The following is a 23,455-nucleotide window of genomic DNA, read 5'->3' as shown; positions in this document are numbered from 1 at the left end:
TTGCATGACTGGTATTCTCTAGTGTCTCACTTTTCATTGAATTTTCTCAAATTTACTTGAAAGAATTAAGTAATTCATGTATTCATGCATTTTATTATTTAAAAAACAAAACAAAACAACAAAAAAAGGTTGAAAAAAATCAGGCTTGTTGGCTCACACAATGGGCTGGCTAGGTTTTTTTGTTTGTTTTTTGTTTTGTTGTTTTGTTTTCTTTGCTGTTGTTGTTTTGTTTGTTTTGTTTTGTCAATTTGGCACAGGCTAGGATCATTTGAAAGGATGGCATCTCGACTGAGAAAACGCTGCTCTATGATCAGCAGTTAGGCAAATCTGTGTGGCATCTTCTTGACTGATGTTTGATGTGTGTCCCAGACCATTGTGGGTGGTGCTACACCTAGACAGGTGGTGCTGGGGTTTTTAAGAAAACAGGGAAGGCTGTAAGCAGCAGTTTTCACGGCCTCATGCTTCAGTTTCTGCCTCTAGGTTCTGCCTTGAGTTCCTACCTACTCTGACTCCCCTTCATAATGGGCTGTAATTGAGACATGTAAGTTGAAATAAACACTTTATTTCCTCCCTACCTGGTTTTGGTCATGGGGTTTTAGCTCAGCAATTGAAACCCTAAGACATACCTTTAATTGTACCACTTGGCAGGCAGAGACAGGAACACTGTAAAATCCAAGCCAGTATGAATTACGGAGCTACAATCTGTCTACACACAAAGAAATGCATCTCCTGGCTTGGACACAGGCCATTCTCAGCTACATAATGAGGTTCAGAGTTGAGTTCAAGGCCACTTTGGGCAACAGGAAATCCTTTCTCCAAAAATACATTAATTAAAAAAGAGGAAAGCCAGGTCAAATACTTGCTATCTAGATTACCAACACATCTATATTGCTTAGACTTAAGAATCTAAAGTAATGGTTATATTTTAGACCTCTAAGAGGCCTACTGGTCTTAGAGTACTCTAAACAACTTAGCATTCCCCATAACCTGACTACTCCCTATCTGTCTCTCCTCATTTGGTCCTCTGTAAACCCACTTCTGTTCATCGTCTGTCTTTATCATAGCAAGAACATGGAGCCAACCCAAATGTCCATCAGGTGACACAGAAAAGGAAATGTGGCACATAAACAAGGTGGAGTTTTATTCAGCTGTGAAGACAAGATCATGAGGACCAGAAGTATGACCCACTGCTCTTACAGAGTTTGGTTCCAGTTTCAATCACTTTTAACTCCAGCTCCAGGAATCCCATAACATTTTCTGGTCACCAGAGAAACATTCACTTGTTAGGGCATGGTGCCAGTGTGCCCACGCGCGCACGCACACACACACACACACACACACAGCTTCAACACATACATCATTAAATCTTTTATAAAAACGGAAATCAGGAACTTAATAGGAAGATAACTGGATCTTGAAAGCATTTTAAGCAAGTGATCCAAACTCAGGTGAGGCAAACAAATCCCACATTCCTCAGTATGCATATCCAAGTCTGTAATGTATGCACATAAAACACTATTATGCAGGTACTAAGTGAGGAAGAACCTTAAAAACCAGGAAGGGAGCAGCGTGAGCCGTAAGAACAGCTGAGAAGCATTGAAGGTGGGTGGTGGGAATGGCACAAAATGACTCTTGGAATATCAAGACAGACTGGATGGGAACTTTAAAATGGGGAAGACCAAGCTACAACAGGCCCCACTTCTCCAGACCTGTATGATTGGCCCATGATCATAACCTTGTGGGGAAGCGAGGCAGGACGGCCAGGAGCAGAAGAGGTCACAGGCACAGGAGGCAATGAAAAGACTGTAGGCAGCTTCAGTGAGATAGCTCATTTGAATGGGGGAAATGGGTGCTATTTAAACTTTTGCGGAGTGACTAGGGGCTATGCACTAAGGATGCTTCATTTGCATAAGGAGGAATTCCAGGTGCTGCTGAACATGACCTTATAAGCAGAGAGTAAGTTTAACTTGGCTATCAGGCTACATGATCTCCAGAGGAGCAAAGGTGGGCGCACAAGGCTACATGAGCCAGGACAGGAAGGCCTGAGTTCAGAGAAGAGCAATCCTACTACTGCAGATTTCAGGAAGAGAGCAGCTGGGTTTGGACCTGTCTTGAACCCCCAACTCTTGCTCCAGGACTTCTACCTCCATCCCAGTCCCACATCGACCAAAACTCACAAAAAGAGAACTGAAAAACGATATAATGGTACTTTGAATGCTAATTTTAAAAATCAGATTTTGAGTGAGTTGCATAAGCTCTCGGGTAGCTCTTCGATCCTGCCGGGACTCCAAGAGCGAACTGCTTCCCCATGCAAACCTTTGCTGGCTCTAAACCTAAGCAGCTCAGAACCCTACCTAGCCAATCCCATCCTAGTGAGATCCGCTCGCCATCCCAGTTGGTCTGCCTGGGATGAACTATAGAGGTGAGCTGCACATGGTCCCTGAGCCCCACTGTCTAACTCTGAGCTCACTCTTCTGTATGGAGGATACTTGGGGGAACCCCAAGAGTGTCCTGCTTCCCTCTGGAAACCTTTGGGGATCCCAAGACTAACCAAATAATCCTGTTTAAGCAATCTCATCCCAGTCAGATCCTCCTGCCGTGACAATTGAGTCCTACTGGGACACAGACTGCAGAGTAGGGCCCACCCAGGACACAACCTACAGAGTACATGACCGAGGTACCATGACCTCCATTGTCTAGTCCACAGCTCCCCCGACTTTCCCAAAAAGGACTGTTGCCATTAGGATCATTCAGTCAACATCAGGAAAAATCGAGTCCCTAAAAGACAGCTTAAGAATACAACAAGAACCAGGGCAATAAAGCACCACCAGAGCCCAGGTATCCTGCTACAACAAACCCTGCATTTTCTAACGAAACTGAAGCACTAGAAGGGAATCCTAAATCCAATCTTATAAAAATGATAGTGGCTTTTTAAAAAAAGACATATATTTCCTTTAAGGAAATATAGGAAAATACATTGAAACAGGTAGAAGCATTAAAAGAGGAAGCAGATGAATATAAAGAAATACAGCAAAATATAATCAAACAGGTGAAGGATATGAGTAAAACTGCCCAAGACTCGAAGAGGGAAATAGAAGCAATAAAGAAAACAGAAACTGAGGCAATCCAGGATATTTTTGGGATACTGTTGAAAAGACCAAACCTAAGAATAAAAAGAAATAAAAGGAAAAGGAATAAAAGGAAAAGATTTCCAACTCAAACGTCCAGAAACCATGTTAAACAAAATAATAGGAGAAAATTTCCCTAATCTAAGAAAAGAGATGCCTATAAAGGTACAAGAACACCAAACCAATTGGACCAGAAAAGAAATCCTGTCACATAATAACCAAAACACTAAATATATAGAATAAACAAACAACAAAAAAATAAACGCAGCAAGGGAAAAAGGCCAAAAAACATATAAAGGCAGACCTATGAGAATTACACCCATTTTCTCATCTGAGACTCTAAAGGCTGTAAGAGCATGGGATGAGGTCTTGCAGACCCTAAGAGACCACAGATGGCAGCAGACTACTATACCCAGCAAAACTTTCCATGACCATAGATGAAGAAACCAAGATACTCCATGACAAACCCAATTTAAAGAATATCTTTCCACTCAGCCCTACAGAGGATACAAGAAGGGAAAACTCCAACCCAAAGAGGCTAACTACAATCAAGAAAACACAAGAAATAATTTCACACCATTAAAACCAATAGAAGAGGAACACTCTCTCTCTCTCTCTCTCTCTCTCTCTCTCTCTCTCTCTCTCTCTCACACACACACACACACACACACACACACACACACTACCACCACCACCATCATCAAAATAACAGGGAGTCACAATCATTGCTCATTAATATCTTTCCACATCAATGGACTCAACTCCCCAGTACAAAGACAGATTAACAGAATGGATGATGAGTAAACAGAATCCCTCATTCTGCTGTATTTACCTCAGAGTAAAGGGCTGGAAAAAAATTTTCCAAGCAAACAATCCCAAGAAACAAAAAAGACAGAAAAATACACTTAATAGCATCAAAGGAAAAGTCTACCAGGAGGACACTTCAATTCTGAACATCTATGCCCCAAATGCAAGGGCACCCACATTCCTAAAATCAATATTACTAAAACTTAATCACATCAAACCTTACACATTAATTAATAGAGGGAGACTTCAACACCCCACTCTCATCAATGAACAGGTCATTGAGGCAGAAACTAAACACAAAAAATAACAAAATTAACAGAGGTTATGATTCAAATGGAGCTAACAGATATCTATAGAAATTTCACCCAAACACAAAAGAATATACTTTCTTCTGACACCTCACAAAACCTTCTCCAAAATCAACCACATATAGACCTCAACAACAGAAAGTCTACATATTCATGAAAACTCAATGACTCTGTACCCAGTGAGTCATGGAAGAGAGAGGGAGGGAAGGAGGAAGAGGAGGAGGAGGGGAGGAGCAGCAGCAGCAGCAAACACACCTAGGAGAAGTAGACTACAGGAAATAATCAAACTCGGGGCAGAAATCAATCAATTAGAAACAAAGAAAACAATACAAGGAATTACCAAACCCAAGAGCTGGTTCCTTGAGAAAATCAACAAGATAGACAAATCCTTAGGCAAATTAACTAAAAAGCAAAAAGACTACCCAAATTAACAAAATCAGAAATGAAAGGGGAGACATAATAATGGATACTGAGGACATTCAAAGAACCAGTAGGTCTTACTTCAAAGGTCTGTTTTCCACAAAATCAGAAGATCTAAATGGGTGATTTTTTAGATACCAACTACAAAATCTAAATCAAGATCAGGTAAACTATCTGAATAGTCCTATAAACCCTAAAGGAATAAAAGTCTCCCAATCAAAATATGCCCTAAGGTACATGGTTTTAGTGCAGAATTCTATCAAACTTTCAAACCTCTACATAAGCAAAAAATGGGCTGAGAAAGAAGTTAGGGAGACAGTAGTACCCTTCACAATAGCCACAAATAATATTAAATAACTTGGTGTAACTCTAACCAAGCAAATGAAAAACCTGTATGATAAGAACTTCAAGTCTCTGAAGAAATTGGGGAAGAAGGTATCAGGAGATAAAAAGACCTCCCATGCTCATGAATTAATAGGGTTTACATAGCAAAAATAGCCATCTTACCAAAAGCAATCTACAGATTCAATGCAATTTCCATCAGAATTCCAACACAATTCTTCATATACTGTTTGAAAGAACAGTTCTCAACCTCATATGAAAAAACAAAAACAAAAACAAACAAAACAAAAAAAACAGGATAGCTAAATTGATCCTGAACAATACAAGAACTTCTGGGGGTATCAGTATACCTGACTTCAAGTATTCCCTGACAGAGCAATAGTAATAAAAACTGCATGGTATTGGTATAGAAATAGACAGGTAGATTAGTGGGACTGAATAGAAGACGCAGAAATAAACCCACAAACCTATGGACACTAGATTTTTCACCAAGATGGCAAAACCATACAATGTAAAATAAGAAAGTATCTTCAACAAATGGTGCTGGTCTAAATGGATGTCTGCATGGAGAAGAACGCAAATAGATCCATGTCTACCACCCTGCACAAAACAAGTCCAAGTGGATCAAAGCTGTCAACATAAAACCAGATACACTAAATCTAACAGAACAGAAAGTGTGGAATAGCCTTGAGCTAACTGGTACAGGAGACGACTTCCTGAACAGAACAGGTTCTAAGATCAACAACTGATAAATCAGACTTAATAAAATTAAAAAGCTTCTGTAAGCCAAAAGACAACATTAATAGGACAAAATGGCAGACTACAAATAGGAAAAGATCTTCACCAATCCTGCATCTGACAGAGGGTTAATATCCAAATTATAAAAAGAACTCAAGAAATTTTGACAACCAACTAAATAACCCAATTAAAATATGGGGTACAGAGGTAAATAGAACTCTCAACAGAGGAATCTCGAATGACTGAGAAATACTTAGTCATCAGGGAAATGCTCATCAAAACGAATGGCTAAGATCAGCAACTCAAGTGGCAGCACATACTGATAAGGATGTGGCGCAAGAACACTCCTCCATGGCTGGTGGGAGTGCTGTAGTAGTCCTAGGCATACTAGTCCTAGGCATATAACCGGAAGATGCCCTAACACACCACAGGGATATCTGCCCAGCTACGTTCATAGCAGCTTTATTTGTAATAACTAGAAACTGGAAACAACCTAGCTGTTCCTCAACTGAAAAATGGATAAAGAAAATGTGGCTCATTTACACAATGGAATACTACTCAGCCATTAAAAACAAGGACATCATGAATTTCACAGGCAAATGGATGAAACTAGAAAATATTAACTTGATTGAGGTAACTCGTACCCAAAAGGATATGCATGGTATATACTCACTTATAAGTGGATATTAGCCATAGAGTACAGGATAACCAGACTAAAATCAACAGACCCAAAGAAGCCAAGTAAGGGAGGATGGCTGAACTTTCCTCAGAAGGAGAAACAAAATAGAAATCAGTGGTCAAAGGCAAGAGGGGCCTATCTCTAGGACGTGTTAGAGACCTGGAATGGGAAAGCTCCAGGGGATGTATGGGAGCAACTCTAGCTGAGACTCCTAGCGGTGGGGGATGTGAGTCCTGAAGTGGACATTTCCTGTAGCCAGGCAGGACTCCTAGTGGAGGGACAGTCCACACTAATGAGCTTTGCCATTCCGCCCAAAGACGACAAGAAGGATGCAGGAAGTCGGTCAAAAAAGACAAAGACCCAGCAAATAAATCTGGTGGCAAGGCTAAAAAGAAGTGGTCCAAAGGCAAAGTTTGGGACAAGCTGAACAATCTCGTCCTGTTTGACAAAGCTACTTACAACAAACTTTGTAAGGAAGTTCCCAACTATAAGCTTATTACTCCAGCTGTGGTCTCCAAGAGACTGAAGATTTGAGGTTCCTTGGCCAGGGCAGCCCTTCAGGAGCTACTTAGTAAAGGACTTCTCAAGCTGGTTTCAAAGCACAGAGCCCAAGTAATTTACACCAGAAACAAAGGGTGGAGATGCCCCAGCTGCTGGTAAAGATGCATAAACAGAGTCAATCAGCTGTACATTTGGGAAAATAAAACTTAATAAAAATAAAAAAAAAAAAAAGCAACTCACCCACAAAATCTGCAACCCAAAGTGTGCCCTGCCTACAAGATGTGCAGAACAAAGATAAAGCCAAGACTGAGGGACTGGTCAACCAATGACTGCCCTAAATTTGAGACCCATCCCAAGGGCAAGAACCAGTCCCTGACACTATTAATGATACTATGTTATGCTTGTAGACAGGAACCTACCATAACTGCCCTCTTATGAGAGGCTCCACACAGCAGCAAATGGAAGGAGATGCAGACACCCACAACCAAACATTAGATGGTGCTAAGGGAGTCTTAAGGAAGAGTTTGGAGGATTGATGGGCAGGAGGAAGACATGGACTTCAGAGGAAGACCAACAGTCAAATAACCTGGATGCTCCCTGAGACTGAGCCTCCAACCAAAGAGTGAGCATGGGCTAGACCTAGGCCTTCTTCATCTTCATGCAGATCCCTCAACAACTGGAGTTGACTGTCTCTGAGCTTGTTGCTTGGCTGCCTGTGAATCTCATGCCCCTGTATGGACAGCCTTGCCTGGTGTCAGTGGGAGAGGTTGCGCCTAGTACTGCAGGGGAGTTGATGTGCACGCTCTGGCGTGTCTGACACCCCAAAGTGGGTATTCTGCTTCTCAAAAATGAGGAAGGTGGAATTGGGGGAGGTGTGAGGTTATGTGAGGGGTACTGGCAGAGGAAGGGCTGATATTGAGGTGTAAAATGAATATATCCAATATATGTGTGGGTCTGTGTGTAAGTATCATATTTTGTTCTGTCAAGCTTTTAGTTTGTACAGGATGTTACCATATTGGTTTTTTTTTGTTTGTTTTGTTTTTTTGTTTTTTAACTGTTCTCTATACACCTGTGTCCTTTTCCCAAACCTGGGCAATTCGTGGACTCCTCCTCCCAAGAATCTTAATTACTAACAGCTGAGCATATGCTAATGGAGTTAGTTGCTCTCCACACACTGTTACTAACCTGGACTATTATCCATTGACTAAAGGCCCCATTATATGACAAAAGTATATTTTAGTGGTCATTCTCCATTAGTTTTCAAAGCTGAATTATTAGTAGGTATGTTATAACCGGGACAATCCTCAAGAAGCTAAAAGTAGATATTAGCAAAGGATGTCTATGATCTATTTTTTGAAAAATTTAACATGGCATGAAGGAAGAAGGCTCTTGTGGAATAAAGTCAGGCAGTCATGTCGGTATGCCTGTGATCTCAGCTGAGGAGTCAAACTAGTCTACATGGCAATTGCCTCAGGTTCACATCTGACTTCAAATATGGGAACCCGTTTGCACTTGCACGCACACACACACACACACACACACACACACAGTATGAGACTAGTGGGTGACAAAAATTCTTATTTTTAAAAGGGGACTATTTGATTTGAAATCAATACTAGTCATTTAATGACACAATCCTTAGAGTCAAATTTTCTGTTTCTTCTGCTCTCTTGCAGTTAAGTTGTTCATGTATAATATAGGTGTTTTGGGGATGAAAATTTGTCCACTCAGGAAATTGTAATGTCATCTAGAAATTAGTGCAAAAAGCCATTACCAAACTTATTTCCATGGCACGTGAGTGGTTATAGTAGCTATAATCTTAACCTAGCAAAGAAGACCAACTCAATTTCACTGGTGAGGGAAGGGGCTCAGATAACTCATTTCTTTCCTGGCCCAACCTACTGAGATTAGTAACTGTAAACACAACCTTATTTTCCAAGGTCCAACTTTATATCCTTTTCTATATGCTGCAACAATATGAATCATACTACATGCAACCAGAATGGCCACTTCTTTTAAATTGTCATCCTAGGCAAAAATGGGACTTAAGGAAAAATCGTAAGGTTGCAATAAAACACACAACAAAGACTTAAAAACACCAGCATAACTTCCATGTTACGTGGTTAAAAATGTTTAATATTGTAATATGACATTTTATTCAGAAGATCCCTTAGTTTGAGTTTGAGGAAAAGAATGCAGGGCAGTAGTTTAATATGAACTACTAGGAGGCTTATCTGAAATAAGCTAGCAACAGAGAGCAGTGTGGATCTTAAACACAGAGAACTCAGGAGACCCATGCGCGAGGACTTGCACGTGGGCACTTTTATATTCCTGACCCAGCTTAGTCTAGCTGGGTTGTTTCCTGTGTCCATTTTGTAGCTCTTCCAAAGAATCACTAAGTAAACATAAAAACTGATATATTGAACTGCACTTTTTTTAAAGGTGCCACAGAAACTAATTATACTGGGGTTCTTTGTGTTTGTACTCCAATAGATAACATACTCCAAATATCTTCTGAAGATTTAAAATAAGCAAAAAATCAGGAGAGGTGGGGCAAGGGAACCCTTCCTAATTGAAATGCCAAATACTTTATCAGGGACAAAAGAAAAGTGACAACAGATTGGGACTGTTTCATGCAGTCTTCACAGGTCAGTTATCTATTTCACAGAAGAGAAAATTAAGGTTAATCAAGGCCTCACTGCAGTCAAATGAGGTTTCAATGCTGTACAGTGTCATCAGTGCTTATACTCTACAGATGCCTCTGTATTTAAGTACTTTCACATCAGAACATTCTAGATTCAGAGGAGAGCTGACACAATCACAGCAGTAATATACACTGTCCCTGAGACAGCTTCTACTGATGTTATGAACTGGAAAGGCTTCACAGAATGTGACCTTCTTAAAGTTCTAGCCAAACCGACCATTTTTTTTTCTCCATTAAGACTAAATACATTTGGGGCAAGGGGACCGTTAGAAGTTTCAGGAGGTCAGAACTACTACCACCATCTAGATTTCTAGGTTTGCTTGGGGTTTTGTTGTTGTTGTTGTTGTTGTTGGGTGTGTGTGCACACATGTGTGCAAGAAAGTTATTAAGCCAAACCAGTCAAAAGTACAGTAAAATGCCTTATTATATACATACAGTGCATTGTCATCGGTCAGTTCATTAGCCAAAAACAACAACAAAAAAGTTACAAATGATTACAGTTTTAAATCAGAGGAGGAAGAGAGAGTTAATTTCAGAGAGAATGGTGAAATAGAGTGTAGGGATGGGCAGCTGAAGCAGGGGAAGATTGACAGCAATGAGCAGAAGCAGGAGACAGCAAGGCAAACAGGACAGACACCAGACACATGCTGTGCTGCAGGTGGGGAGTGGCCCCTAGCAGCACACTTCTCAACAGCTAAGGCCTTAGGTATCTGTTCTTCCACAGGAGGTGAGAAAGGCCATTTGAAATGTGCAAAGTGGAAGGGAAATGATTTACTAAAGACCCAAGGCTTCCTTCCTTCTTAACACGTTGACCAAGTCACAGGTAGTTAATTTGCTGTTACTTTTAAGTCAGCTTATGTGGAAATTCTCCTTCCTTCTAGGCTAACACTTAGCATTAAATAAAAAGCCATGCTAATTTCAACCACATATTTATCTATCAACTCAAACATTCTCTTTATTAATACTAACAGCAACTTTGTACTTCCTTTAATCCATATAATTCAAGTCAGGAACCTGGTGGCCTGCATCCTGGTTAATCAAAGTCACGGCTTGCTATATCTGGGCTCAACGGAACTGTTAACTCTGATTTACAACTACTACATGAAATAGAAAAAAAAAATCTCCTCAAAGAAACAGGAAGCAAACTGTCCCCACTCCTGTTCCACAGTGTTTCCTCAAGCTCGTATGTGCAGGAATCTTGTCCAAGGTTCCTGACCTAAGTCCCAGGGGACAGCAACTGACCTTGGTTTGTGGTTGTGTTGGTTACCAAGAAAGAAAGGCAACGCTGAAAAATTAAAATTATTCAGATGTTTAGAGAAAAGACAGGGGTGACCACAGATAAAATACTGTTAAGGAGAAATACAGTGTTACTGAAGGTTCTTGAATAACTACACTTTAAAATGAAGGAAGGTTGGGTGAAGGAAAACCAAGGTTGATTTAATTTTAATAAAAATGTCCAGTTTTGTTGGCTTAAAAAAAAAACTAATACCACACTAATACCAGATAAAAAGAACAAAAGGAGAGAAACCTAATTTTGCTTCTGTCCATTGGACAGAGAAAGAAGAGAATGTAATATGTGATAAGGAGGTGGCAATATGTCTTGTTCAACTGGCAGTTTTGTATGTAGATCTTAAACATAGCTGGTTACCAATGCTATGGCCACATGGTTATTTTCAAGTTTATCTCTTGAGATTCAACCAAATTATTTACTGAAGAGGGCTATAAAGCTTTAGAAAAGGCTGTCAGTGACTTAGCATCCCAATTGTAACAACTATGAACTGTGATGTACAAAAGAAAAAACCACAACAAACAGTGTGGCTGCTTTAACAGCATGGGTGTTACAGTATTTATGTTCAAAGGAAGATAAGTTGGTACACAATGACACAATAGAAAATGAATTCTTTGGAAAGCAACTACTGAATAAAATACTAAATTCAAGGTAATGGTTACCTCCAGTGCCAAAATCAGGTAGGTACCAAGACGGGAAAGAGGTAGGAAAGGGCAGGCAAGTCAGTCTGTAATACTCAGCAGACCTGAATGGACAGCTTTCATCCATTACGTTCTCTTCTTTACAGACTGTTTTCACTTTGAGAAATGATAATGCAACTATAAGATGTACACTACTTACAAAATCAAACTAAGGAGATAACTTTAGGGAAATAAAGTGTAACTATGTAAAACTTCTTACATGACTATGTTAGGAAGACTGATGACTAGCCCACACTCCAATGCCAGTTTAATAGTTTTTCACATTACTTATCAGACTTTCTAGAAACTAGTGTTCAGCTGAAATAGAATCCTGTGTGTGCTCAATTTCATGAAATAATTCTATATTCTTGTGTTCTGGATGGAGACAGATGCTCCCACCTTGTATGGAGCCCTGGGTTACCCAGAAAGTTGCCATTTCTTCCATCTTATGCTGGAAAACTCTTTAGTAAGGTTAGAATTATCTTCAAGTTCCACAGTCGATTATAAGGGCTTATACACAATCTCCTTTCATATGGAGTCTGTAACTACAAAAAGCTATACTTCATTACTCAACTATCAAAGTCGTTCAAAGGAAAATCCAAGGCTGGGCATCCTTAAGCTGTGGGATGTATTCTGTAACTGCCCTCTGTTAACAAGGAACATTTACGCGATTTTAAAACATTAACAAACATTTCTTTACAACAGTAAGGAAGACAGTGGGACGATATGGATTGTTGATAACTAGGTTTACTTCAGACAAACCTGGCAACGTAGGAATACTGGTACTTAACATTTGTTTTACAGATGATGCCTCACTTGGCTCAAACAGCAATCCTCCTGCCTCAGCTTCCTGAGTACTGGGGATGTAATTTTATGGACTGCATTTTACTTTTAAGGCTTAGGAAAATTGTCCTTCCTCTGAAAACTATACATCTGGTGGTTTAAACACATCTACATGAACTAATTATATCAATTAACATATTTTTCTATCCTAACCTTAAAACCTCAATATTGTTATAGTTAACAGGATTTTTAACAATTTTACAGAACTCTGTTACCTTTTCCTGGCAAGGTCTTAGTGGATTTCACACAAAGAAATAGGTTTCCAACATTAAATATTAGGAATATGAATCCCCTTCTTCTGTAGGTGATTTGAAACATATTGTCAAAAACAAATCTTAATTAATTTTAAAAGAAAGCTTTTTAAAAAATTCAGTTATTTGTCTCAAAATTCCCAAGACAATCTTTTACTAACAAAACGGTTGATACTAAAAATATTTTAAGGTTAGCTAGTGTGAGAGACTGAGGCAGAGTGATCATAATAATATAAAGCAGACAGTACTTTATCTAACATCCTTTTGATAGAGTGCTATTTTAATCTAATGCACTGAACTTTAAGAATTCTAGAATATCACCCCCCCCCGTGTTCCCCACCCCCACTTCAGTGTCTTGATACTTTTAAAATAAAACTGCATTGGTGGAAACTATCCAAAGAAGGTAAATCAGCCACACCCTGGATGGGGGACTTTGTCATTCGAGAGATCTTGAACGCCTCCCAGGTCATTTTACAAGAAAGGATCCCAATATCTCAACATAGTCCAGAATCTTTTTTTTTTTTTTTTCCTTTTGGTCCCTTTTAAACAACTCTACCCTACAAAGAACTACCTGAAACAAAGGGGAAAAAAAAAATCTACTTTCAGGTATTGGAGCCACCATGCAATTCTGAGGAAAGCACACTTAAAGTAGTTCTGTCCCCATCTGGCCATAAACAGAATTAAGGCATAGCTGATCTTCCTGTACCTGGCCATTGTACTGCAACACCACTTTCAAAACATACAAACAAACAAACAACCACGAGCAACACTCAGATTCTTAACTCTAGAACAGAACCATTCTTACTGTATTTATTTCTTAGAGTAGACTCTTATGAAAAGAACAATACTTTTCAAAATGACCCTTCATTTTATAAAATTAACCTAATGTCCACAGTGTGTGACTCTGAGGTATTCATGTGTAACTCCAAACTTAATTGATACCAATATTTGTATATAAAAAGTTACTAAAAAACAACTTGATGACAGCATCAGTATAAAAAATGACTACAGCACCTTAGAAAAGCCTGCATTTATATACCTATGGCCCCCAATTAGAAGGTGACATAGCCCTTTCTTTCCAGTAACACCAGAACCTTTGTCAAACTCAGAAGTAGTCTAAAATTAGTAGGAAATCTTGAGCAGACACAAAGATGAAAGATGAAACTGCAGCAAGAGAGCATGGCAAATCCAAAAGGTCTATTAGTGCATAATCTACGGGGAACAACAACAACGAAAGAGAGAGAGAGAATTAACAAGCTACAGTAGAAGTTATGTCTTTAAGCAGATTGTAAACAGGGTGGGAAATGTTCAATGTGTCCTCCTGAAAAAGCAGTTACCGCCTTTTGCATTAAAAAAAGGAACAGCTGGTGCATTTTCACAGCATCTGGATTTATTCATGGTATAAAGCCATAGGATTGTAGTATTATTACTCCTTTCCCACCCTGGCAGAGAGTAAACATGAATTCAGAAGCACAGTGGAGTGAAAACAAAGGAGAGAGAGAAAAGGCAGCAGAGAAAGACAGAAAAGGTGAATACAGAGCTACAGAAGTGTTTATTGAGCATGCTACAGAGGTAAGCAGAGTACACACAAAATGAAATTAAACAACCATCAAACCTCCCAACTTTGTTAGAAAATTAATTTTTAATTGTGCCGCTTTCAAACTATACTGAATTTTACATTTCTAAAGATGTAAAAACTCAACTAATAGAAAATATACATGACCATTCTGTCTACATAGATAACAGAATCTATGAATCTTGAAACTAAGTACATCAATTTCAAAAAGTATTGGTCATTTAACAGAATCAACAATTCAGATTGACAAGAACTGTTCAAATAAATTTGACCTGTAGATTCTGAGCCATGTTTTTATTAAAGTCAGATCTATTCCTAAATACAAAATATTTTGAAGATTTATTAAAACTGAATATTACAATGCAAGGTAAATTAAGACTAAAGGCACATAAACTTTGGTCCCACCTGGTTGTCAGTTTTAGAAAACTGCCACAAAATTAATCTTCCTGCAAGTTTTTGCAGTACACTTTTCTTTGTCTTTGAAAAATACATGCACCAGTTCCTGAACTAGCTAGACCAGTCTGCACATGCTCAGAAATCCACAACCATTTTCCAAATCTTAATTACAAACTAAGGATGGCAATATATATTTAAATGCACATAAGTCATGTCAACTTCAAAAACATCTACGAAAAATATTCAGCCACAAACAAGACATTACTTAGTGCTGACATTTATATGATACGTCCCACAAGAGTGTGTACAAAAAGGTTAAGGTTCCACAATGCTTTCCACATAGGGCTCAAACTTACAGAAATCACTTGTCTTAAGAAATTAATACTCTGCATCTTGTTAATTTTAACTAATGCCTATATTCATAACTGAATCTAGACCAGATTTGTGAGATACAAAAGGCCAATGTTTTCAAAGCAATAAAGCCTAAGATAGTAGGAACTAAAAATGCTGTTTTACACTTTCAGTATCAAGTATCTTATTAGATTAAATAGAAAGAAATGTGATAAGCCAATAATTCAAAATAAGTTCCAAGCAGGAGAAACAAAAACTTAACCTTTTGACACACCCCTGCCTAAACAGATTTTAATTTCCACATAACGATGTGCCCTAAACAACCAATTCCTTTTTCCTAGTAAATGCACAATAGCAACACTAGTTTTCCTTTGTAAGGCACGTATGTCAACTAAGTTGGAAAAAAAAAAAAAGAAGCAAAATTAAACTAAAAATTTAAACAGACAAAAATGGCTTCCCTACTGAACAGATGAAATACAGCAGTTAGCAACTCTGCCTTACATACGCCATTTCATTTATAACCAAGGAATGAGAACAGCATGAAAAAATCAAACTCTGGTCCCCACTTTTCTGAACAGTCAATAGGTGATGACACCAAACAATGGGATCTGCCCGCCATCTTCATCTCCCGTCCTTAAATTGTTGACTTGGAGAAAGACACTCTCAGATGATGGTTTTCACCAAGGTTATAATTATGAAGATCAATCAAAGCCTGAATAGCTTCCTCCACTGTTGCCATCTGAAGAAGAGCCATTTTGTGATCTCTTCTGAAACAAAATTATGAAATTAGATACTTCATAAGAAGAGTTTAAGAGTTTACCAATTGAGGTAAAAAAAGAATAAATAAAAAGAATTTGAAAGAAACTTTAATTTCTATTAAGTCACACATTTTAAGACAAAGAAGCTTGCTTACTGAAAAAACTTAAATGCTTTCACAGTGCCCCCGGTGTTGGCAAACAGAGTTCGCAGATCCTCTTCTGCTACAGAAGGACTAGAGAAAGAAGACAGGAAGAGTCCAGATTAATACAGACAACAGTAGACCTCCCACTCTGCTACAACACCACTGTGCTTAGTCATGAGCTGAGATACTCACGGGATGTTGGACAGGTGAAGGGTTGCAGAAGGAGGGAAAATGTTCTGAAAGTTTTTGGATCCCGGTTTTTTAAAACGGTGCAGTGGTGAATTCCCAAAATCTTTTGTTAGCCCTTGATCATCAAGTCCCTCTCGAGGTAGTTGCACAGTCTGATGTTTAGAGAGAGTAACACGAATAATTTTTCCATACATCTTCTGCCCATTAAGATGATTCATGGCTAGAAAAATAAAGAATATCTATTAAAATATTAAAGTTTAGAATAAAAATGCCCCTCATTTGAAAATTCTTAATTTTCTTACAACTTAAAAATTATGAATTTATTAGCATATGAATTGGAAATTAAGACTTCATTTTTCATTTCATTTTGGTTTTTATTTTACCAAAAAACGTACTTCACAGAACATAAAAAAGTCTATGACCCTCTATCTTTTGTGAGAATCCTGATGATAAACTGGATTTAATTACAAGACAAATGCTGTCTTCGCTTGTGCTGCTTGGTCTCCTAGTTACAACTCTACCTGGGTGGCAGGACTGGAAGTATCCCCTTAGCTCCCTATCATGATCATGTTCCCTCTATGGCTCACCAGTCACTCATTTGTTGGAGATCTGGGCAACTCCAACTTCTTATCTGCCCTCCTGTCGGATCTCTCTCTATTTTCCTCATCCATTTGATACGGAGTAGGTAGAAGACTTTCTCAGGCTATAACTGATCATGCCAACACTTAGTAAACATCCCTGGAAACAATCCAAACTCGCTCTTTAATGTAGCTACATTTCCCAGCCTGACCCTTACGTTCCTTCCAGTCTCTCTGCAGACAGATTTACTGATGGTAAGCAATGACAGCCAGTGCTGGGATTGATGCGTTAAGACACTATCCAAGCCATAATGCAATGACATCTTAGTATTTCTTACAGGACATGCTCTCTAGCTAGAAAGTATTCTCTAACACTTTTCTTAATTTTATCAAATCATTTTTTGAAGTCGCTTCTACAGAAGCCCTTTAATCATCTATTGCAGAAGCTCATATGTCACTAAATATCCTCTGTGAATATCCTATACCTTTAAAGTCACTGTAATTTATTCAAACTGTTTTTTCTCTTCAAATTCACAAAGTCAAAAAAAAAAAAAACAAAAACAAACAAAAACTTATCTCTACACAGCACATGCTAATAGGATAACATATGTGTTCCTAAGGTACCAATCAGGTTGGTTTTGGTCGTGAGCCGAACTAGTCTTTAATGGCTGAGCCATCTCTTGAGTCTGAGAACTTGCCTAATATTAGCAAAAAGTTACGTGTTTTCTTCTTTAAGCACGAGTCGAGGACATTAGCAGGCGCTGTTTTAAAAGGGTCTTCACTTTGCATTGAAGGTTCTTACACAACACAATGGTTATACTGAGCATTAACACCTAAGAGACGAGCCCCCTGAAGGATTAACTAGATCAGCACTTCCCAACCTGTGGGGTCAAATGATCCTTCCATAGGGGTCACACATCAGATATCCTGCAAGTCAGGTATTTACATTATGATTTATAACAATAAAAAATTAAGTTGTGAAGTAGCAACAAAATTTAATGGTTAGAAGGGTCACAATATGATAAACTGTATTAAAGGGTCACAGCAGGGATCTAGATGAACTCAGATGGGAAGGCCCACAATACTGAGGACAGCAACATACCATTGGCTTGCATTCTGGACTACACAAGTTTATAAAAAGCAAGCTCTAACACAGCTAACATTCATCATTCTGTTTTCTGGCTATGAATTCAATATGGCCAGCTGCCTTGGGCTTTTGCTGATATGACATTGTGATAGACTGAACCTTCAAATTGTACGCTAAAATAAACCCTATCTCCCTTAAGTTTCTCTGCTCAGACACTCTGTTGAAGCAAATTAGAAAAAAGTGAATACATATATGCTCATATTGGGTAAAAACATGAATAGCAGAGGTAAAAGTGGCTGTCTCCAGGCTCAACAAGACAGCCTTCCGCATGTGTTAGCATCTTGACCTGGAAATACATAATCTGTAACTTCAAGAAAACTACTTTTTGTTGTTTCAGCTTTACATCATAGTATTTTGTTGCAGCAGCAATCAAGTACAATAAAGACTTAGGTACCACTTATAAAGTATAAAATGAAAACAAAAGGTATTCAGAATGTGCTAATCCCCCTATCTCAGATAACTCTCAATGATTTGGTATTAATGAAAGGAAGATAAAGCCTACTCAATTCAAATACTAATGAGAGAAGGAAGTAGTGAAAATGTTTTGTTCACTGGAAACACTGTCAAGTGTTCCTTACACACCCAGGCACTGTACAAGAACAACAGTGAGCTAGAGCTCGGAGAACCTGCCTAGCACGTGCGCATCTCGGGATTTGATATCCAGCACTACTAAAAACAAAATAAAATATTCAGTGATAACAAAATAATAGCAAAACTCACCTCAGAAGAAAGCTATGTGCACAAACCCAGGAGAAAATGATACAAATACCAAATGCCTATGTGTAAGCTAGCACATTTAAGATACGTATTGTCATTTTAAACCAGAAAGTCAGATAGTTTTATATTTCATCTAAGCTACAAAGTTCACAGAGCTTCTGATTGCTCTAACAACAATTAATCCCATTAAAAATGGTAAATTCCAAAGTTAAAAAAATGTGAATGCAGTCAAAAAAAGGGAGCATCATTCCTGAATCTTAATGAATTAAATGATAAGCTAAGAGCCTGGTGATAATTACAGAAAATCACAGTTTGAGCATGCAGTTTTATTCTAGATTGAAGCATGTGTGGAAACCAGTAATGTATATGGAAGTTAACTGAACTACGTTTTAAGTCTTTAGATTAATCATTGGTGAAGATTTTGTTGTTTTGCAAAACTTAGCAACTTACAGGGAGGGCATTTACCTTTCCACTGCTAAGCTGCAGTGCACAAGAACACTAAGTAGGGTTTTCTGTCCTATCTCAACGATTATTTTGTAATACAGGAGATAGACAGGAATAGAACTCTTAACTAAAAGCCACTTCCATTTTGGGGCTAACATCCTTTTCCATAAAGCTGTGCTCAGACTTGTTAGGAAGAAAGCAAAACCCGGATTCACCATGTATAAACTATAAAAATATAAAAGTTAATAAGACATTTTGAGCCTTGATCACTAATAAGCCACAAATGATCTCTTACTCAATTAAAGGGTCTGTTTTTAGTCACGGATATAAACTTTTGCATTTGCATTTAGAATTTAAATGTATAGGTAACAAGCAGCCCCCTCTTACCAAGCTGGGACTGGTTCCCATCAGCCATCTGTATCAGAGCACTGTCTTTCTTATTGTACAAAATCTTCACGCGCTGCACATCTCCATAAACACCTTTTTGTGGAGCCACAGAGAGGTAATCCAGAAATGGAATTAATTTTATGTGCAAGTCAGCTAACAATTATCTCTCTGACACATCAATGAAACATTCAGACATCAACATGATCACTCACTCATCCTCACCAGTTACACAAATGAATAAAGAAGAACAAGATTTGAACAGTGAATTTTGAAAAGAATAATTTTTGATAAACCCTCAAAGCTATGTGAATGATATTAAATTAAAAACCATGCAAAATAAATCAGCATGCATTAAAACAAACTTTGTGTCTATGGAGAGTTTTAAATAGCAAAGAAAAATAGCAAAAGATTTACTATTCAACTTTAAGCCAAAGTGCTAGCTACAAATAAGAATTAAGGTGAAACAAAAAAATCAAATCAATAATAAAAGTATAGTGCTAACAATAACATACCGAAGAGGGTAAACAGACTTTGGGGCGTAACCATCTTTAGAAGGAGAGAAGAGCAAGCAGCGTAAGACAAGAAGAGAGAAGAGTCGAGGAAGAGCGGAGATGAACAGATCATCCATAACGAAGGGTGGTTCCCGCAGAATGGTGAGGTGGTCATGGATCATGGTTCAAGGCGGTTAATTGGGGCAAGTTGGTCCGAGGAACATTTGTTCAAGCACAGAAGCATGAACATAGGGAATGGAGACAGGGAATGAAGACAAGGACAAGGAAAATAAAGGATAAGACAGGGAAGGGAACGGGCATTTGGGAGAAGACAAGGAAAGGGGAGGTGAACACACAGGGAAAAGGATGAAATGGGGAAGGGAAACAGCAATGCAGAAGAAAAAAATAAGGAATTGGGGAACAAAAAAAAAATAAAATATAGGTCAGTACATAGGAAATGCAGGAATTTGGTCAGAAAATGGTTGGTTTATGTACTGTACAAGAAAAACTGAGCAAAATGTAGTCATCCAAGACAAATATGGGTAAAGTACATCTCTATCAAAGAGTAAATACAGCATTTCATCTCAACATAGGGAGGGAACACATGCATAGGAATTTTAAACTTTGAACTTTAACTGCATAAGCATGGCTGGTTATGAAATGCAGGCAAGTCTTAAAGGCACTCTGATTCAAACACTTTAGCATGCAGAACTGTGAATAACAGTACTAAATGACAAAATTAGGTTATATCTATTGTTAACAGAGGCCAATCAAAAATGAGACAAATATTCAAATTAGACATCATAAACTCGATACATTTGAGGGTCCCACATTTCATACCAGCTTTCATAGCAATCAAAATAAAATATACCAGACATAAAATGTACAACTGAACAAAATAACAGCAACTTTATTTAACAAAGGGGGGCAGGGTAAAGTTGAAATATATATTTGTAGAAGACAATGACTAAAAACTGCAAAGAAAAAATTACTAAGAAAGACTGGAAGAGTGCCTCGTCAAGATCTTTGGAAGAACCTTCAAAGAAAAATGTATTAGAGTAGTTCACATAAAATAAGATTAAAAAAAATGCAATGACACATAAGCATGAAATGAACAAGCAAATCATTAGAAAAGGCAAAGAGCAAAATTATTGTACAGTTACACTTGCAAAATTAGGTCACATTTGCCTTTGAGAACAACAGAAAAATAAAAAGCCAAACTACGGTACTTCACCATATTTTTCTTAGGAAAAATAGGTAGCTATATTAGAATATATATACATATATAAAGATATATGACTGTCTAAAGAAACAGTACTAACTAAACAAGTACGGAGATTTTATTCAGAAGCAGAAATACAAAAGATATTTTGGCTAATGAATATACATAAAAAGAAAGGCAAGTGCAAAATGAAATATGAAAAACTTTCACAAATGAAATGGAGATGAAAAAGCCATTAAAAATTATTTCACTAACCTCTTCATTTAAATTGCTAACCAACAGGACTGTGTTGCCACCAGCTGAGACTCCAGGCATGCCCACTCGGCCAGCGGCAGCGGCAGCAGCTGCCGCAGCAGCATTAGGAATAGCCAAAGGACTGAGAGCTCCTGGGACAGCTGCAACAGGAAGCCCTAATTTTAAAATAAAGCATATTTTACGAAACACACACAAGTCGTTTACAAAACCAATTTAAGCACAGTGGCTGCGTGGCTTATGCTGACCGTTCCAAATGGTTCCTGTAAGTTAATTTTTTATGATGTTTAGAAAAACGTTTTGTTGGTGTAGAGCAGTTATAGAAAAATAATTGATTTCAACAGCCATTTATTATTTGAACTAAGGTACGTACCTGTACAATGTTAACATATTACATACACGATAGTCCTTTTTCTTCCCTATGGAAAAGCTAACAGAGCATGAAAAATAAATGTTCACTCACTTCCATGATTACAGTGAGAAAGGTAAACCCACTGCTACATAACAAATTTGTTTTCTTATAAAATTCAGCTAATACAGACAAATCCACCTAAACAATTCATAGAAATGTCCTAAAGAAAAATCACATTGACAATTTGCCTTCTCAATTTTATACTCAAGTAGAAACAAAATGAACCCACTTTCAACCTTAAAAGTTTTATTTACCTAGTATTTATTACTTGCCGATAAGTGCAGTGCAAACAGTATGGATCTTAGACCTTGACTGAGAATGGCGGCAGCACTCGACTTAAATGTCACGGAGCTTGTGACACACCTGCGGAGACACGGCCCTTCACTGTGGTTTGTAAAGTCACTGTCTCTCCCCTTTATAGTGTTCTTGCTCTTGTGCATCACTCCAGTCTACTGCTACCTTCATGGTGGAGATCATATTCTTTTGTCAGGCTTAGATGGATTTATAAAGACTAGAATGACCTTTCACTGAAGTTTCAAGAATTTAGAGAGAAAATTTCTAAGTTTCTACGTGAAAAAAGTTCCTTCAATTTCTTCATCATTCAGGTTTTCTTCTTCCTCTGTGAGCACTCTATTACTAATATGAAGATTCTTGATTATAAAATTGTTCTGGGTGAGTATATCTGGCAGTTTTTTGTTGACCTTCCTTGGGAGTTACTTTTTGTTTCAGAATGTTCTAATTTAAATAAAATTAAGAAGGCTAAAAATAATAAAACCAAGTACCATCATATGTTTTGAACAATCATGACACAATATTCTTTTGGGTATTAACAACCCATTTTATTTCTACTTGTATGTGGTATGTGTGCTTGATAATGTTAACTGTGCACGGGTGGAGACAGTGCTGTCTTTGTGTTCTGAGCCACTGTCTCTCAGAGGCTCAGTGGCTCAGGTGGGCTGGCTGACAATAGGCTTCCACAACCCCTGACCCTGGCCAGACACTAGGGTTCCAGGGGTGCTGCTGTTCTAGGCTTTTTCACACAGGTTCTGGGGAACTGAGCATAGGTCCTGAGGTCTGACATGACAGTACTTTGTTTACTCGCTACGTCATCTCGTTGGCCCTGGCTTACTCCTTCATGTTAAATACTTCTCATCACACCTCACAGGTTATTTTCATTTATCATTTTTTTTGTCAGGGGACACAGACAGACAGAAAGACAGACAGATAGACAGATAGACACACACACACACACACACACACACACACACACACACACACACACACACACTATAGACACCCATACTCAGTATTTTTTTCTCTTATATTCTCTTGGTAAATGACCTCTCCATGCTTAGAAACAAAGTAATAACAACACAAGGGAAACACCCAGCACTTTCTGGGCAGTTTGGCTGACAATACAATTATTTAATAATAGTAGAAATACCAGATGTAGTAATTATATTGTCAAATCATTTCTTTGTTTTAGTGGCTTTAATTGGCTACCTCTTGGAAGAAAAAGTAATTTAATATGCTGCTAAACTCTATGGTCTTTATGAGACTTCAGAATTAATATTGGCAAAACTAAAAAAACAAAACCAAGCTCACCAACCTTAATACACTACCAGCAACAGAAAACAAAGTTCCATGTTCAGCCCCACACTCTCTTTTTTTTTTTTTCCCCAGAGCTGGGGACCGAACCCAGG

The 23,455-nt window shown here is 38.2% G+C and overlaps 1 protein-coding gene and 1 pseudogene across 4 annotated transcripts in view; one reads left to right on the top strand and one right to left on the bottom strand.

Moving 5' to 3' along the window:
• The first annotated feature begins 6,714 nt into the window (after positions 1 to 6,714).
• LOC116895756 lies at positions 6,715 to 7,092 on the top strand (annotated as a pseudogene).
• A 6,965-nt stretch (positions 7,093 to 14,057) lies between these two features.
• Positions 14,058 to 23,455, bottom strand: part of Ptbp2 (polypyrimidine tract binding protein 2) — a 61,787-nt gene continuing 52,389 nt past the window's right edge. Inside the window, exons 9-14 of one of the 4 annotated variants that reach the window (XM_032897409.1) lie at positions 21,344 to 21,498; positions 19,888 to 19,921; positions 19,376 to 19,468; positions 16,106 to 16,322; positions 15,926 to 16,003; positions 14,058 to 15,779 (exon numbers count right to left, since the gene is read on the bottom strand). In XM_032897409.1, coding sequence (XP_032753300.1) covers positions 15,647 to 15,779; positions 15,926 to 16,003; positions 16,106 to 16,322; positions 19,376 to 19,468; positions 19,888 to 19,921; positions 21,344 to 21,498 — 710 coding nt within the window. In that variant the 3' untranslated portion in view covers positions 14,058 to 15,646. The remainder of the gene's footprint in view (positions 15,780 to 15,925; positions 16,004 to 16,105; positions 16,323 to 19,375; positions 19,469 to 19,887; positions 19,922 to 21,343; positions 21,499 to 23,455) is intronic. The other 3 variants (XM_032897410.1, XM_032897411.1, XM_032897413.1) reach the window with 3 other exon arrangements.

Source organism: Rattus rattus, chromosome 3 (assembly GCF_011064425.1).
Source record: "Rattus rattus isolate New Zealand chromosome 3, Rrattus_CSIRO_v1, whole genome shotgun sequence".
Lineage (NCBI taxonomy): Eukaryota > Metazoa > Chordata > Mammalia > Rodentia > Muridae > Rattus > Rattus rattus.
The sequence above is the reverse complement of the archived record's forward strand: the minus strand, read 5'-3'. Positions and strand labels throughout refer to the sequence as shown.